The following is a 17,881-nucleotide window of genomic DNA, read 5'->3' on the forward strand; positions in this document are numbered from 1 at the left end:
TGCATCTTACAAACCAGCAACAAATTGCTACTAGAAATTGGGATGGTGTTCCCATTTTCACTACTGCCAACACACTCTCAGACCAGCATCCTTAAATGTGGCACAGTCGCCTCTTTGGTTTTTCCCAGAACAATTCTTGGCTTGCTTTTCATCTGTTGTCCTGCGTAGGGAACTGTAGCACCTTGCATTTTAAGAATGAAATTGATGGGATAAAAATAGGAAATGATTAAAAAATAATTTCTAGTTCTCTATCAATATTGCCTGTCTTTTATATATTTGACCAAACTAGGTATAGTTTAAGTTCAGTAACTCCCTAATAAGGAGCCTCTGTGAGCCTATTTCTATTGTCTATTGTTTCTCTTGGTTTTTGTTAGTATTGTCTCCTTGCCTACTTGGAAAAAGTAAGCGCCACATATTTTATCTGTGAATCTATAGAACTAATTTGAGGCAGAATGAGGTTAACTTGCTCCATGAGGATTATGTGTACATTGGACAGATGGCTTGTGATCCAACAACTTGCAGACCAAGTTGTTTTAATTGGCTTTCAGGGACTGAGATGATTTGCAGTGCCTTGGAGCACTTGTCTGTTTCCAGTTCATTCATACTTTGGGGATGAAACCATCCGGGGTCCCAACCTAAAGCATGAAGGATTTTTCAGGCAACCCCTCCGCTCTTGGTGGCCCTAGTTTTGACCTCCTTAGATCCAGAGGCTGTCAACAGCTCTGCTCAGCATCTTTGCTGCATCACCAGATCCTTTAGGGAGAAAGTAGCCCCAGATGTCTCTGGGTTTCTTTCTTTTTCCAGATCTTGGTCCTGTGGCTTCTTACTGCCTTGTTTGCTCCCTGGTACCCCTGAATCAAGGGCTTTCCAGGTAGTGCCAGTGATAACCCATCTGCCAATGCAGCAGACAAGAGACTCGGTTTCGATCCCTGGGTCAGGAAGATCCCCTGGGGAGGGCATGGCAATCCACTCCAGCATTCTTGCCTGGAGACTCACATGGACAGAGGAGCCCAGCAGGCTACAGTCCATGGGGTCACAAAGAGTTGAATATACCTGAAGCAACTGAGCACGCACCCTTGAATCAAACTTTCAAAAAATATTTTTTGAGCAGCTTTTAGCTGTCCTCAGTTGGGAATTTAGTCCAAGTTACCTAGTCCAACGTGATCAGAACTAATAGTCCTAAGAAACTAGCTGATTTTTCCCCTGTGAATTGGGAAGGGCTGCCATTCATTGAACTTGGTATCTAGAAACCTTGGCCTAGTGCACTGAACATGGACTTTCAAAGGAGCTCAGTTCAGGGGGCATCACCTGTAGGCTCTGATAAGCTGCGGGTGAGGGTGGCGCTCAGCAGGTGACAGAAATAGCCACGGGGAGAAATAAACTACATATTTTCCCAGTTTTTAGAATGCTGGGATCCTAAACTGCTCATCCTTTATGTGTGAAACAAAGCCCTTTCGAGGTTTGCAGTCTCATCTGTTCTCACGACATTCCCCAAAGCGGGCAGAATGTCATCCTTGTTTCACGGTTGAGCAGGTGAAGCTCTGAGAAACTCTGTGGCTGAGTCAAGGTCCCATAAGCTGAAGTCCCGCCAGGACTTGGATTCACATGCCCTGACCCTGGTGGCCCTGGAGGTTTCCTCCTGGGCACGCTGCCAGCCCACGTTCCCTGTGGGTGGATGGGAGGGAGACCTGTCTCCAAGGAGATGTGATCCACGTGTCCTTGCTGTTGCTGTGGCAGAAGAGATGACAGATGGGAGGCCCTGGGAGTTCTGCCAGCCTGGCCACCCCAGAGCAAAGGCCATGAGCCACAGGTGGCGGATTCTGCCAGAGAAATGCCACATGGGCCAGGCCCCAGGTGGCTGGCCAGGGTAGTTCTGCTTGGCTCCAGGTGTGCAAAGAAGAGTCAGATGGCCAGGGGCCCGCTGAGGCTACCTGAGGGGACAGTTTCATTTATTGGGTTCTGAGTATAAATGAGGAAGTGTGCTAAGCATTTCTCAGGGACTGACTCAGAGATTGTTGTTAAGTCACCAAGTTGTGTCCAACTCTGTGTGACCCCATGGACCACAGCACACCAGGCTCCTCTGTCCTCCGCTGTCCCCGGGAGGTTGCTCAAGTTCATGTCCATTGAGTCGGTGATGCTGTCTCACCATCTCATCTCGGACACAAATGAGCTTGCTTACAAGAACAGAAACACAGACAGAGAACCGGGGGCAAAGAACAGGGTAAAGATAGTTAGGGATGGCCATGTACACACTGCTATATTTAAAATGGATAACCAACAAGGACCTACTATACAGCAGAAGGAACTCTGCTCAACTTATGTGGCAGCCTGGATGGGAGGGGAGTTTGGGAGAGAATGGAGACTTGTGTAGGTGTGGCTGAGTCCCTTCGCTCTCCACCTGAAACTATCACAACATTGTTAATAGGCTAACGCTCTTGGGTCCATGGGATTTCCCAGGCAAGAATACTGGAGTAGGTTGCCATTTCTTTCTTCAGGGGATCTTCCTGACCCAGGGATCGAACCCAAGTCTCCTGCATTGGCAGGCAGATTCTTTGCTGCTGAGCCGCCAGGGAAGCCCTTTAAGATCTGTAGACACTTATCATCACCTGTTTATGGTTGAGAAAACTAAGGCAAGGACTGGATGTGGGCTGAGGAGAAAGGACACAACTTACCCCAAAGAAACAGTTGACAATGGTGGTTCTTTATAACTCAGGCGATACCATGCTACTGGCATGAAGCCCCTTCTCTGTGGCCCCTAATCCTTCCTGCACTTCCGGGATGCGCCCCTCCTGGAGCAGGCAACAGTCCCCCCTCTTACAAACACAGCACCGCAGTACCCAGCGAGGGGAAGGTGCGGTGTACGCAGAGATAACCCCACCCGGCCCCAACCTTTGCCCAGCGGTGATGCAGAATTTCAGTAGCCTGAACCCTCCCCACACTAGGGGTACCCAGGAGTCAGGCTTTGAGGTTGAGGGGGAGTTTTAGGGGGTGGCGAGCTGAACACAACGGGGGGAACCCTCCCTTCACATCAAGCCAGAAGAAAGGGGCTTTAAAGGAAACCTTCAGGGCTTCCTTGGTGGCTCAGTGGATAAGAATCCTCCTGCCAGTGCAGGAGCCTGGCTCGATCCCGGGTCTTGGAAAATTTCACAAGCGGAGGAGTAACTAAGCCTGTGCATCACGGCTACCAAGCCTTTGAGCTGCAGCTACTGAAGCCTGAATGCCTGGCGCCCACGCTCTGCAACAAGAGAAGCCACTGCAACGAGAAGCCTGTCACTGCAACCAGAGCGGCCCCTGCTCGCCACAATTAGAGATCCCCTGTGCAGCAATGAAGACCCAGCACAGCCAAAGATAATTTTTTTTTTAAAGACCGTCTTCAGGGCTTCCCAGGATGCCCTGCAGTTTGCGGAACCCAGCCAACTGATGCCCCAGCCCCACCTCAAGGTCTAGAGAGCAAGAGACAAGCTGGCCGCTCTCTCACAGAGCCAAGGAGAGGCCAGTGAGCCAGACGAGGGCCCCGTGTGAAGGAGGCTCAGCGTGGAGGCTGCCTGGAGTGTGCACAGGCCCCAGCGGAGGGGAGATGGTCTGCCTGGGGGTGTGGAGTCTCCTTGGCCTCCCTCCCACCGAGATCCACATGACGTACGGGGGAAGGTGTGAGGACCACGTGGCACCAGGGGGAAGGTGCAGAGGTGCCCAGCGATGGCCAGGAAGCAGGCATATAGCTTCCGACCTTCGACCTTGGGCAAACCCAGAGCACCGCCCAGGACGGATCCACCGGGGAGCCGCGCCCTGCCCCCGGAGCTGGGCAGAGACTCCGGCTGTGCGCCAGGACGGCTGGCCTTGGCCGAGGCCTGGACCGGAGCTGGGACAGTCTGGTGAGATGAAGTGAACCACTGTATCTCCCTACCGAGCATCATCTCAGGTCTGCCAGGGCTTCCATCCAGCCCCGGAAAGGCGGGCAGCAGGAGAGGTTTCCAGGCAGTGAAAGACAAATAAAGACAAGTAAGACAATGCCACATCTATGCCGACTCACAGGACACCTGGGTGCTGTGGCCTTCAGGGAAGCACTGTTTGAGGGCAACAGACTTTTCTTGAACTCCTGTGGGGAGGGTACTCCACCTGCCTGGGGAAACCCACCACTACCCAAAGAGGCTTTCCTCACAGGTAGGGGCTCTTGGTGGAGCAAGGACCTAAACCCTGAAACTGTACTGTCTGTCTCCTGTGCCCCTCAGCCAGAGGTAAGCAGAACCAGGGCTCAAAGGAATCTGGAAAAAAGATACAGAGTGAGGACTCCATGAAGTCAGGTTTGGGGTACCAAGGAGGAAGGGTTTGAAGTTGGATCTGGAAAGAAAGTATTATCACTCGGTCATGTTCAGTTCTTTGCAGCCCCATGGACTGTAGCCCACCAGGCTCCTCAGTCCATGGAATTCTTCAGGCAAGAATACTGCATTGGATTGCCATTTCCTTCTCCAGGGATCTTCTGGACCCAGGGATTGAAACGAGGTCTCCGGCATTGCAGGAAGAATCTGCCTTGGGTCTGGAAGTGAAGGGGATTGTTTGCAACAATAGAGGAAGGTCCAGAAGACTCCCAAGGCTTGTGGGCTGGTCAGTGTGAGCCCTCACCAAGATGGGATTAGAATGAGGCCCCCAGCTGGTTCAGATGGCTTGCCACTGCCTCCTCTCAAATGCAAGCTACTCAGCTGTCTTCCAGGCTTGAAATGGTCCATTCCTTCCCGCTTCCAAACTCCTGGGGCTCATCACCCCCCAGCACAAGGGAAAGTACAGCTGAGACCCATGAGGCTGAGGATCGCGGCTGACAAAGTGAGGCCCTTCTGCAGTCTTCCTTAACCTTTTTGGGGTTTCATGCACTGCCAGAGAATCTCCAGAAACTCCCAGACTTTCATAAGGAGAGTTAGCCGCTGCCTACATGTCCATACCACTGCTAGGCTTGCTGAGGCCCATGTGGGGAGCTCTGCTCCAGGCTGTCCTGGACCTCCACACTCTCCTAACCTTTCTCATTCCTGCATCTCTCACAGGCCTGGGCGGGACCAGCTCAGAGTGCTCTAGAAAAACCCCTGTGGGCGCTGGGGAAAAAAGAGAGATGGGGGGCACAGATCATGCAGGCCAACATCATGTGTGTTTTATGAAGAGTACACCCTTGGTGGCAGCTACGGTTGGAGGTTCTCCAGGCCCAAGGTGGTAGAGGCTGGTGGGGTGGTGGTGGCGGGGGGGCATGTGGGCAGCTGCCCTGTTTTGTTGTATTGGGTTGGCTAAAAAAGCTCATTTGGGTTTTTTCGTAAGATGAGCTCCTTGAAGCTCATTAATTTGTGAATTCAGAAGAAAGCATATCTGGTAATGGAAGTTCAGCCCTCACCCCAAACCAGGAGCAGGGATGGGGACCTTCTCTGGTCCTGCCTCATGCTGACTAGGCCATAATTATGGCCAGGTCTGTCTTGGACAGTGCGACTGGCACATTCCCAAGCTGATGTGTGCAGCATGGGAGGTTCGGCAGGGTCTTAGCCGTGTACATCACTTAGAGATGAAAGTAACGGGCTTTGTGTACCAGCTTTGTCACTTTCTAGGTCCCAGTGGCACCAATGGTAAAGAACCCGACTGCCAGTGCAGAAGACATAAGAGACACGGGTTTGATCCCTGGGTCAGGAAGATCCCCTGGAGGAGGATATGGCAGCCCACTCCAGTATTCATGCCTGAAGAATCCCATGGACAGAGGAGCCTGCTGGGCTACAGTCCATGGGGTTGCAAAGAGTCAGACACGACTGAGTGACTTGGGACAAATCCTTTACCTTTTCTGGTTCTCACCTTCATCATCCACAGAGATAATGACACTTCCCTGCTGAGGCCACTGTGAGGACTCAACATGCTCGGCAGGGGGCCAACTGCTCAGAGCTGAGATCACCAGGTCTCCAGGCTCTCAAGGAGCTCAGCCTCTGCCCCACCCAACAGCTGCAGGGGGCTTGCACTCACCTCTGCCCAGGGCGCCGCCGTGGTCAGCTCCAGAGTCCACTGAGTCCCTGCCCAGTGTGAGGCCCAGGCAGTCCAAACTCCTCCTCCCTCGGTGGGTCAACTGCTCCAGACTTTTCTTCCTCCCAGAACCTGAAAGTTGGAGCTGCTTGGCTGGTGCAAACACACACACACACACACACACACACGGAGACGGGTGTGCAAGTGCACGCAGAGGAGGGGGTGGCTCAGGGCTCTGTTTCCATGGGAACCAGTGGCACAGGCTGGCTCCTTCCTGGGGTGCAGAAAAGGGAAACTTGGCTGAGGTTTTGGGCATCTGGCTCCTGGGCGCTTTCCCTGGGGGCTGAGCAAATGCCCCGGAGTCTGCCCTCCTGAGGGGCGGGAAGGAGACTCCCTCCCCAGGATGTCCAGGGACCCTCACCCCTTTCCTCCACATCTGCCCCCTGAAGGTCCAGCCAGGTCCCTCAGCTGCCCTGATGTGGTCCCAACCTCAGACACAGACAGCAGGGAGAGACGCTGGGCTCCCTGGAGAGGATAAGGAGTTCAGGTTTGGGGAGAGCTCCCCCCATGGCAAGTCCCCATGTAGGGTGAAAGGAGACAGGTGAGGGGGGCACAGGTGAAACAGGTTGAAGGCCCCCTGGCCTGTGACCCACGTGATGTGGCCTTGGTAGCCGTCACCATCTCTGGGTGGTGAGTCCCCATCGCTGGGGCCATTGAGGGCCCAGCACCCAGAGCTATGTCCCCACTAGGAGCGTGCTCTGGATGCCGAGGGTGCCCAGAGTTCACCTTCAGGGCTGCTGGAGGGAGACCAGAGACAGCCCTCTCCAAAGCCCACCTTGACTGTAAAGGCCCAAGGTCACAGGCAGGGGGTGGGGTCACTCCACCCGTTGTCCATAAGGGACTGGTAGCCTGAGGGAGGGGGCAGCCAGGACGGAAGGAGCTGGCCTGTTCTGGAGGTTCTCGGTGCTGCGCTGCTGTCCTTCCCTCCGTCGGGCAGCAGCTCGTGTGAGCTCCTCTATTCCCTGCCGGGGCCTTCTCCACACCCCCAACCTTCCCTCTTCCAAGGTTAGGGAGCGGAGCGTGTGTCAGAGAAAGACATAGATGGGATGGAGGGTGGGCATAGACAGAGACCCCGGGTGACGCGGGCAGAGGGGCGACCCGGAGGGAGAGCCGGACTGGGAACGGTTTACACAGAGAGAGTGGGGCAGGGAGACCGGGAGAGGGACGGGAAAGACGAGAGAGAGCGAAGGAGCGAGGCGCGCGCGGAGGGAGGCTGAGCGCGGATTGACACACAGCAGAAGGGGCGGAGCTTAGGGAAGCGGCGCTCGGGCGGGGAGGGTGGGCCCGGGGCGGGCGAGGAGCCGCCGGGAGCAATTACGTCTGGGTCCCGGCAAACATGAGGCAGCTGTCCGCGCGGCCGGCAGTCCCGTTCTCCTCGGCTGCGCGGAGGGGAAGCCGGAGGGGAAGCCGGCAACAGTTTTCTCGGTTGTCCAGGATGCAGCGGGCCAAGGTAGGCTCTGGCGGGGCTGGGCGCTCGCCCAGGGCTGGGGAGTGGGGGCTTCGGGGGTTTACCCTGGACCAGGGAGCCTTGCTGTGCCTCTTTGTTTGACTCAGTTCCCTGCTGTCCCCTGTAGGGTAGCTGTGGGAAAAGTAAGTATTGGGGTGTCCTGCCTGGGAGGCTAGACTCCTGGGGCGCCCTTCAGACGGCAAGGGCTTTAGGTGTTTGTGGAACAGAAGCTTGGGGTCAGCCATGTGGTTCAGTTAAGTCCCTGGGATGATTGCCAGAGTGCTGACCCCAAGCCTCCGACTCATTAGCTCTGTGGAAAGGCTGAATGCTGGGAGGGGGTGTCTTACCTTTGAAGGCTGGTCAATGAGTGCATCATTTAATTATCTAAGTAATTAATGAATATCCACTTCCTGAAGGGCTAGAAGACCGCTGACAAGGACACATGTGGTTAGTTCCCACTCTGGGGCTGTTGGGAGGCTGGAGAGAGAGAGAGAAAGCAAGGGAAATGCCTGGAGTAGAGTTCAAGAGATGGTGTCAAGGAGTTAGGAAGGATGAAGAATAATTAATGCAGAATAATGAGGAAAAGGAAAATAAGCTCCCCCCTCCCAGAAGACAGTGAACACTCAGAAAAATCTGTGATGCTGTGCCACCTCCCCACATGTTTGGGACAGTCTTGCTTTGGAGGGAAGGAGAAACACCAAGATTAGATTTGGCTGCTTGTAACAGAACAACCCAAATAACAGTGGTTTTAACACATTTGCTTGCGTTTCTCCCACAGAGGTCCAGAGGGAGGTAATAGAGGGCTGGCACGGAGGCCCTGTGACCTACAGGGACTGTGCCATCTGTCTCAACAGGGACTCGGGCTCCATCTGTCTCACTGGCTTCCATTCTAGAGGTTACCCTAAGGCTCAGAATGGCTGCTGGAGTTCCAGCCAACACACACAGGCTGCAGGAAGTAGAGAGAAGGAAGGGCAAAAAAAAAACCCAACCAAAAACCCTCTAATAAAATCAGGGTTTTGTGAGTAAGGAAGAATGGATACTGGGTCGGTATCTGCCAGTCTCCCCCCCAACTCCATGCCCTTCCCCCCTGAGATGGATTCCTACCACTCCATCACATGAGGACAAGCAGTCCAGGGTGGGCTTGTGGCTGCTGACCCCGGGCCACCCGCCCCTGCGCTGTCTGCTCCATCACACACTGGTGTCAGGAGGATCGGCAGAGGTGCTGACATGAGACCCTTCGAGCATGCGGGCAGGGCGTGTTGAAAAGGTGTTTTTCTCCCCCTGTCGCCCTGAGTCTCCCCCGCCACCTCCAGGCAGACAGGGCAGGGGCAGAGAGACTCAGAGCCTTGTCACAGGCGCACACGCCGTGGGCTCACAGTGCACACGCGCCACAGCCATCGCAGGTCACGTGCATCCTCGGGCATCAGTCAGCCTGCGATGCTCAGCCACACCCGTGGCTGTGCCCACAGTTGGCCGGGTTGCCGAACCTGCAGAGGTGGGGCTTTCGACTGAGTCAAGCTGCGTGCAGGTGTGCATTCAGCCTGCTGTGTCTGCCAGCCACCTGACAATCCCCTTTCTCTCGCCTTTCCCCCACTGGCCCCTGCCTGCCAGGAGGTCACGCCCTGTCCCTGCCAGATGAGTGTGGTGAGTGGTTCCCATCCTCCAAGTGCATCTGGCCCTCCCCTTGGTCACCGTGACCCCACGCTGGCCCCTGCCCTCTCTCACAGCCAGGCCCCAGTGGGCCCACGGTGCCTGCCAGTGCCCTTCCTGCAGCTGGCCTGGCTGGGGACTGGAGCGGGCCCCATACCTTCAGCTGTGGGCCAGGCAGGGACAGTGATCACCAGTCACCAAGGTCAGCAGGGAGATTATGAAAACTCAGCTTCCTCTCAGTGGTAGAGAATCTGCTTGCGATGCAGGAGACACGTGTTTGATCCCTGGGTCAGGAAGGTTCCCTGGAGAAGGAAAATGACAACCTGCTCCAGTATTCTTGCCTGGAGAATCCCATGGATGAGGAGTCTGAGGGGCTGCATACTGTTTGTGGGGTCACAAGAACCAGACATGACTTAGCGACCAAACTGCCACCACCGCTAGTGGCAATAGGGGCTACAGTTCGGAGCTCAGGCTGGGAGGTGGCCTGACTCATCCATCCTCACCGCCTGTCACTGTCATTTGTGGATCCTCACAAAGTCCTGGGAGGGTGGGGCCTGCCACTTCCCCTTCTACAGACACGATGCTCAGGGTTGGGGGTGACCGGGGTGGGCATGCAGCTCACGCACAGGACCAGGACTTGAACTCCCTGAGATCTTAGGGAAAAGGAGCAAGCAGAACCCTTGCTCTGCTCCTGGATCTTCAGGGAGAGATGTCTTCATGGCCTGGCATGTCCACTGGGACCCTCCACCTGCTCAGGTTCCTGCCTTCTTGCAGGGAATTTGTGGGAGGTGGTCCCTAATTTTTTCCCTTATTTCCAAGTATAGGAATCACAACCCTGAATTGAAATGGGGAGTGAAGTGGTTCTGACTGTTCACTGGGACAAGGCCAGGGCTGAAGGGCAGAAGCCCTGAAGTGGCCACTCCTCCCTCCAGGGTCTTTCCAACAGGCTCTGTACCTGGACTATCTCTCTGGACCCCCATGTGGCCCCCCAGGTAGTGCTTGGTATTGTACCCACTTTACAGATGAGGAAACTAAGGCCCACCCTAGATTGCAAGCTACAAAGTGTTACAGCGGGAATTTGAACCCTGCTCTGTCTTACTCCAAAGCTCAGTTCCCTATGGCTTGGGGGGATGGACGGGGATGTCATGGGAGAAGGCTACAGGGAGAGAGGATGTGCCTGTACCCAGGCAACTGAGGAGATGCCCCACCCCAGTTGGGGGCTCGCCCCATGGAGTTGTGGCCTTTTGCACCCTCTGAATACTTCAGTGAGTACACACGGGTCAGACCCCACCCCAACCATGTCTCCTGGATTATTTGTGTGACCTTGAGCCAGCCACATCCCCTTTTCTGGGGGCTCCAAAGGATAGGACCCCAATGTTTTGACACCAGGAGCCCTTTTCTTATCCAAATCTGCTGCAAGCATGGGAGCTGCTTCACCAGCAGGGGCTGGGGGGCCATCTGCTCTCCCACCCCATCCCCCGCCCAGGAGCATCTGCACAGCCCTGAATGTGGCCTCTGTGAGGAAGAGGGGAAACCCTGGTTTCCAAGGCGAAGAGAAAAGAAGGGAAAGAACTTGGCGCGCCTTCCTTTGCTGGCCCTGCAGCCCCGGCCGGAAGGAGACAGAGTGCAAAGGAGGGTGCAGTGTGGAGTGAGTCACTGTGCGGCCCCGCCCCCATCTCCAGCTGACTGATGTTTCCCTGGAACAGGCAGGTGCATCTGTCAGCTGTGATCAGCCCACATCCCGGAGCATCGCAGAGCATCCACGTGATGGGAGAAAGCCAAGGGGACTTGCAGGCCCGGAGCGAGGGTTGGGTGTGGGGTTAGCTGAGCTGACCTGAGACAGATGGCTGAAAGGGCCTGTACCAGCTCCCCAGCTGGCCCAACTCTGAGCCTGAGGTCTCTGCCCAGAGCTCCCCTCCGCCAGGCGGCCCACACCCGCACCGTGTTCAGCCAGGCAGAGCATCTACTGGTCTTTGCCGGCCTCACCTCTATCTCTTCGGCTGCCCTGCCCTCCCTGGCCCCCCAGCACATGCCTTTCGAGGCAGGCAAGGGATCAACCTGAGGCCTGCCACTGCTGCTCTGCCACGTGCCCAGGCCAGCCTGGCCCTGTGTGAAGATCCTCTCTTGGCACTTCACTGGTGGTCCAGTGGTTAAGACTCAACTTCGACTGCAGGGGGCTCAGGTTCAATCCCTGATCAGGAGATGCAAGAGACGTGGGTTCGATCCCTGGGTCTGGAAGAGCCCCTGGAGGAGGGCATGACAACCCACTCCAGTATTCTTGCCTGGAGAATCCCATGGACAGAGGAGCCTGGTGGGCTACAGACCACAGCACCACAAAGAGTCAGACATGGCTGAAGCCACTTAGTACACATGGGTTCTATCATTGGTAAGGGAACTAAGATTCCACATGCCACGGGGTGCGGCTATAAAAAAAAGATCTTGTCTCAAGATGGGCCCTCTGGGCAGTGACTCCAGAGCGCCCAGTACTAGCCCCAGCCTGTGAGCGTGGGCGGTGTCCATCCCCTCCCTGGGTGGCAGACATGCTCATCGCCTCTGCCGGGCCCTCACCTGAGGTTGGGCCGTGTGCTGAGCCGTGGGGGCTGGGGGGCCGTAGTGCAGATCACCCTGTCCCTACACACCTGTATGCCCCCTGGCCTGTCACAGAGCCCACCCCCAGCATTTGGAATCGACGGGCCAGCCAAGAGCGAACGTCGCTGCGGAAGTAACACGGCTGTGCCTCTGGGCTCAGTTCCAGGCCCCTCACGCTGTAGCTGTGTGTCCTCAGGCAAGTTATTTAGCCTCTCTGTCCCACGGTCTCCTCGTTTTCCTCCTTGGTAAATAAGATCCTCCACCAACCCGCTTGGCACAGCCCCCCACCCCCACCCCCACCCTGTGCATAGCGAGAGCTCTGTAAATGGTGCGAGCATCAGTGTTGTCATTTTTGGGTTACTGAGTCGAGCCTATGAAGGGCACCCCAATGGGACAGTGCGATCCGTGAGCAACTCAAGTCCACCCCTGGGTTGGTGAGAAGCCCTCATTGCCTGGGCAGCAAAGGGCAGGTGAGGAGATGATGTGCTAGTGGAGGTGGCAGCATTAGAGGCAGGGCAGTGACCACCCAGTGGTCCCCTCCTCGGCTCCACTGTTCTGGGTGGAGCAGCACCCAGGCATGTGTGTGTGTGAGTGTGTATGCACTCATGTGTGAGCCTGTGTGCACGTGTGAGTTCTGCAGGGGCTCACGACAGTCTCACCTCCCCTCCCATCCAGGAGGCAGGCTGCCTGGCTGGCATCTATTGATGCCCAGGGGTGGGAGGAGAGCTGAGCTCTCCCCCCTCCCCCTGCGAAGCCTTCCCATCGCAAATCCTCAGGGCCTGCATGACTCGACGCCCACTGCCACTTCCTGCCATCTGTCCCGAGTGATGGAAATAGAGCGAGTGAAGACGAGTGGGCGCTCACGAGCCTGCCTGCAGCAGTCCCCATGGACGGGGTCAGGGCGCCAGGCAGCCCCACACCTGGAGCCTGCGCGTCCCTGCCGGCCCAGGCTCTGGGCTCAAGACAGCCCCCTCCCCAGCCCCGCTGGGAGCAAGGGAGAGTGTGAATGCGAAACCCCTTCCTCCCACAGATAAGGCCCAGAATTTCCTATATGGTGGGATAAGCACTCTAAACCTTGGCTGCACTTTCAGATTGACTGTCGAGCTTTATAAAAATAGAGTGGTGCAGGTCCCACTGAATCAGTAATGCAGCCCCCGGGGAAGGCAGAGGTGGGGAGACTTCCCAAGTGATTCTGACGTGCAGCCAGCTGAGCAGACCGAGTTGGGTGCCCCTGCTGACGTCACTGGGCCGTGGGCTCGGCCCTCCCCCTTGCATGCCAGACCCTCACTCAGCACTAGGAGAGTGAGGAATAGTGCAGATCAGTCCTGCTGGGGGTGGGGTGTATGACCTCATTTAACCTCGCCCATAGTCCTGTGAATTATCCCTATTTTATAGATAAGCAAACTGAGGCTTGGGTCTTGCCCCTGTGGCTCAGTGGAAAGAATCTGCCTGCAATGCAGGAGACACAGACAACATGGGTTTGATCCCTGGATTGGGAAGATCTCCTGGAGGAGGGAATGGCAACCCACACAAGTATCATTGCATGGGAAAATCCCATGGACAGAGGAGCCTGGTGGGCTACAGTCCATAGAGTCACAAAGAGTTGGACCTGAGTGAAGCGACTAAACACACACACACACACAAAATGAGTCTCAGAGTGGTCAAGAACTTCATCCAAGGTCTCCCAGCCAGGAGGAAAGGGCCCAGGTTTCAAGTTTCTGTCTGGTTGACCACAGATCTCTTCCCACCATACTTGACTGAAATACCATTCTGCTTGAAATCTTCCCTCCCCCGAACCCCAAAAGTCTTCCCTCCCCAGCTAGATGTGGCTTCTGAATCAGACGCCAGTGGGTCCTTAAGAAGCCGTTCATGCTGTTTCTCATGCACAAAGGCATGTAAACATTTGGGAGAAGCTAGCCGTGCGTTTTGCACATGCATGAACTCAATCACTTTACCTCTGGGGAAAGGAGCCTGGATGTTTTCACCCCAAAGGCTGTGCACAGGGGCAGCTGCCCCGTGGGCTGCTAGCCTCTCTGGGGGCCTGTGGTGGGGGTGTGGGGAGCCGCAAGGTAGAATGTCCCAGTTGAGGTCCCAGTGTGTTGTTTTAAATGATCGGCCTCTTTGTGTGGTGTGGTGAAAACTCTCAGATGATGACTGAGAATGGAGTGTTCTCATGGAGGGTCTGGACCGCGTTTTGGGGAAGCTGGAAGGCATGGGGGGTATTCTTCCTGTGCCATCTCCATGGTGTTGATGGCAAAGTTACTGAGGAGTCAGCTTGACCCTTCCATTGCTGCCCACATGTACGGCAGAACCTGAATACCCAGCACACTATTACGCCCCCACCTGTCCCACCACCTGCACCTGGCTCTGCGCTCCACCATATTCCCCTCAACCTGGGCAGACCCCAAGCTGGTCTTCAGCCTCCTTGTGCCCCAGTTCCCCTCCACACTCCACCAGACCACCTTTCTGAAACAACTCTGACGGACCCTAGCCTGGACTTGGGCAGGAGAGAGGAGCTGGGGGTAGGGTGTGCCCTGGTGTGCAAGCTGCCCACAGCCCCACAGCAGGAAGGTCTAGAACGGTGCCGGCCAGTAGAAATGAATTTCATGATCCTTCCCTCGTGGTCCAGTGGTTAAGGATGCACCTTCCAGTGCAGGGGATTCAGGTCCAACTCCTGGTCGGGGAGCTCAGACCCTAAAAGCCAGGGGCAGCCAAGCCTGTGCACCTCAACTAGACGGAAGCCACAGGCTGCAGTGGCGACCTCACATGACGCAGCTAAGACCCAACATGGCCAAAAATAAATAATTTTTTTTAAAGAAGTGTATTGCAAGGCACAAGCGTCACTTTAAATGGTCAGGCAGACACATTAAAAAAAGTAAATTCAAAAAGAAATTTTTAAAATAATATATTTAATCCAATGTAAATATTATTTCAATGTGTGCTCAATATAAAAATTGTTAATAAGCTATTATCCTACTAAGAAAAATTTGAAATCCAGTGTGTATTTGCACTAACGGCATGTCTCCATTTGGACTAGTGTCGTTTCAAGCATTCAGGTCAGCGCGTGGCTGATGTGTGGGACACCCAGTCCCAGAGGACTCACTTCTCTGAGCTGAGCTGAGCAACGGAGCCCTCAGACTGCAAGTTTTCTAGCTGTTTGTATTCCTTCACCGATTTTGTCTTATCTGCTGCAACTTGTGCTGTAGTTTCTTATTTTACTTTAACTCATATTTTAAATTTCCATAAATTCAGTTAAAAGGGAATCAATAGATTGTTCTTGTAAAAGGAGAGCTGGTAGCAGGTGCTGGGGTAACCATAACAACGCCACAAAAACAAAACAAGAGCATTAAATTCTAGCGCCCCCCCCCCAACCCTCCTCCCTCCCACTCTGTTGCCTGCTGAGGCTCTGAGCTGAAGCTAGAGGGATGCTTCGGGCACCCAGAGTCTAAGTGAGGGTCCCCAACTTCTGGGCTGTAATACCTGATGATCTGAGGTGGAACTGACATAATAATAATAGAAAGAAAGTGCACAGTAAATGTAATGCTCTTGTGTCATCCCCAAACCATTCCCCCTCCATTCCATGGAAGAATTGTCTTCCATGAAACCTGTCCCTGGTGCCAAAAACATTGAGGACCATTGGTCTAGGTCATCCCCTCTCCCAGACAGGAGATTCTCCCAGGCGTTCCTTTCCTGGAGCCAATGCGTGTGTGCATGCTAAGTCCCTCAGTCATGTCTGACTCTTTGCGACGCTATGGGTTCTTAGCCCGCCAGCCTCCTCTGTCCAGGGGATTCTCTAGGCGAGAATACTAGAGTGGGTTACCATGCCCTCCTCCAGGGCATCTTCCCCACCCAGGGATTGAACCCATGTCTCCTGCATTGCAGGCAGATTCTTTGCCACTGAGCCACCTAGGAAACGCCCTGGAGCCAATGACCTCCAGCCAAAGCCCAGCAGTGCACACCTGATTGTGAACTAGTGGGGCTGACTCCTCGTTGGCCTTGGGCAAAAGAGAACACACCAAATGGGAACATGGTGATCTTGGTGAGAGGGTATGAGAAAGACCTATTCCAGGATTTGTGCTTCAGCTGGGTGATTTGCGCTTCAGCTGGGTGATTTGCAGGAGGGCCTAAGGAACCCTGAAAGATGGATGTGAGCGTTAAACACGACACCTCTCCAAGCACCCAACACTGCCTGCTGGAAAGTAGATGCCTCACCAGCATGGTGTCCTTTCTGTACACCCCCTGCCCCCCCAGCTCCTCATAGACCTGGGACTTGGAAGAAGGGAAGCTGATACCTGCCCCTGGACTCCCCTGGAGGGCAGGAGCTGCAAGTGTGGGCTGAGAGGCCGGAAATGTCTCAGCGTACCTGCAGCGCTTGCCTTGAAGGCACCTTGTCAGCCTTGGAGGAGGCTGCAAGTCTCAGGCCAGCCTAGGGCCATTTCTGGGACCTGGCTCAGAATGCTCACTGCTGGGGACGCTGTGTGACCTCACGACCCAGATCTTCTGGCTTCACTGGTCTCTGCCACCCAGCTCTGGCTGTCCCCTCCCCTGGAGGGGGAAAGGATGGCTCCATCCTTGTTAAAATGCATCAGATAAGAGCAGAAGGGGAGAAAGCCTCAGTGAATTATGGCGAGAGCATCAGGGGGCTTTCACTCAGGCATTGTAGGATATTTATTGAGGGTTTTGTGTGTGTTTGTATTTTTTGAATATTCTTTTTTTTATGTATGAAAGTATTTTTTAAATGGAAACTTCATTGACACCATTGCAGACTCACTTGCAGTTGTAAGAAATAAAACAGAGGGACTTTCCTGGTGGTCCAGTGGCTAAGACTCTGAGCTCCCAATGTAGGGGGCCTGGGATTGATCTCTGCTCAGGGAACTAGAGCCCCCATGCTGCGACAAATAAAAAAGATCCTGTGTCCTGAAACCAAGACCCGCCATAGCCAAACAAATAAATAAATATTCAAAAAAGAAATGAGACAGATCCCAAGTACCCTTTACCCAGTTTTACATGCACTCGTGAGTGTTTAGTCCTGCGCTCTTAAACACACAAGCACACAGGATTGTATGTGTCAGCTCACGTTCCCATCACTGCAGTCAAGACTTGTAACAGTTCCATCACCTCAAGGACTCATGTTGACCTTTTATAGCCACACCCACCTCCCCTCTTCCACCTTTTCCCCCATCCTTAACCCCTGTCCCACTAACCAGTTCCATTTTGAAATGTTACATAAATAGAATTATATCGTATGTGACCTTTTGAGATGTTGGCCGTTCTGATAGCATGAGTGATGTCTCCGTATGGTTTTGTTTGCTTCTGCCCGGCGGCTCATGATGTGGAGCATCTTTTCATGGGCTTCTTTGTCACCTGTCTGTCTTCCTTGCTGACGTGTCTGTGCTGGTCTGCTGCCCATCTGCTGGCTAGAGGCTTTGTTCTTTTCCTGCTGGGCTCTGGAAGTGAGGGTCGTTTGAGTGTCAGGCACACAGCAGGCCAGGGCTGGCTCTAGGAGCCAACACTCCAGGAGAAAGAGCCAGAAACGCACCCAGGCAAACAAATAAACAGGGTCAGTTCAACAGCCAGGTATGCTGGGGATCACAGCAGGTGCAGATGTGGGTGATGACCCAGCACCTGATCTGAGTGAGGCCTGACAGGGAGAAGCAGTCTGTCTTGAATGTCCAGGAGGAGCGTGCAGGTGAGGGGGGAGGAATTGCAGGTAGAGGGGCAGAGAACTGTCCAGGGGGAGGGGGAGTGTGCAGGGGGAGGGGGAACATGCAGGGAGGGGGAGTGTGCAGGGGGAGGAGGAGTGTGCAGGTGAGGGAGGGGGAGGGGTGCAGGGGGAGGGAGAGGAGTGTGCAGGGGGAGGGGGAACATGCAAGGGAGGAGGAATGTGCAGGTGGGGGAGGGGGAGTGTGCAGGGGAGGGAGAGGAGTGTGCGGGGGGAGGGAGGAGTGAGGAGGGGAGTGCAGGGGGAGGGGGAGTGTGTAGAGTGTGGGGGAGGGAGAGGAGTGTGCAGGGGGAGGGGGAATGTACAGGGGAGGGAGAGGAGTGTGCAGGGGGAGGGGGAACATGCAAGGGGAGGAGGAATGTGCAGGTGGGGGAGGGGGAGTGTGCAGGGGGAGGGAGAGGAGTGTGCAGGGGGGAGGGAGAGTGTGCAGGAGG

At 54.9% G+C, this 17,881-nt stretch overlaps 1 protein-coding gene across 2 annotated transcripts in view; it reads left to right on the top strand.

Annotated features, from left to right (window-relative positions):
* Nucleotides 1–7,287: 7,287 nt before the first annotated feature.
* Nucleotides 7,288–17,881, top strand: part of KCNIP3 (potassium voltage-gated channel interacting protein 3) — a 91,677-nt gene continuing 81,083 nt past the window's right edge. For both annotated transcript variants that reach the window (XM_043467775.1, XM_043467776.1), the window contains exon 1: nucleotides 7,288–7,489. In XM_043467775.1, the coding sequence (XP_043323710.1) occupies nucleotides 7,376–7,489 (114 nt within the window). In that variant the 5' untranslated portion in view covers nucleotides 7,288–7,375. The remainder of the gene's footprint in view (nucleotides 7,490–17,881) is intronic.

Source organism: Cervus canadensis, chromosome 5 (assembly GCF_019320065.1).
Source record: "Cervus canadensis isolate Bull #8, Minnesota chromosome 5, ASM1932006v1, whole genome shotgun sequence".
NCBI lineage: Eukaryota > Metazoa > Chordata > Mammalia > Artiodactyla > Cervidae > Cervus > Cervus canadensis.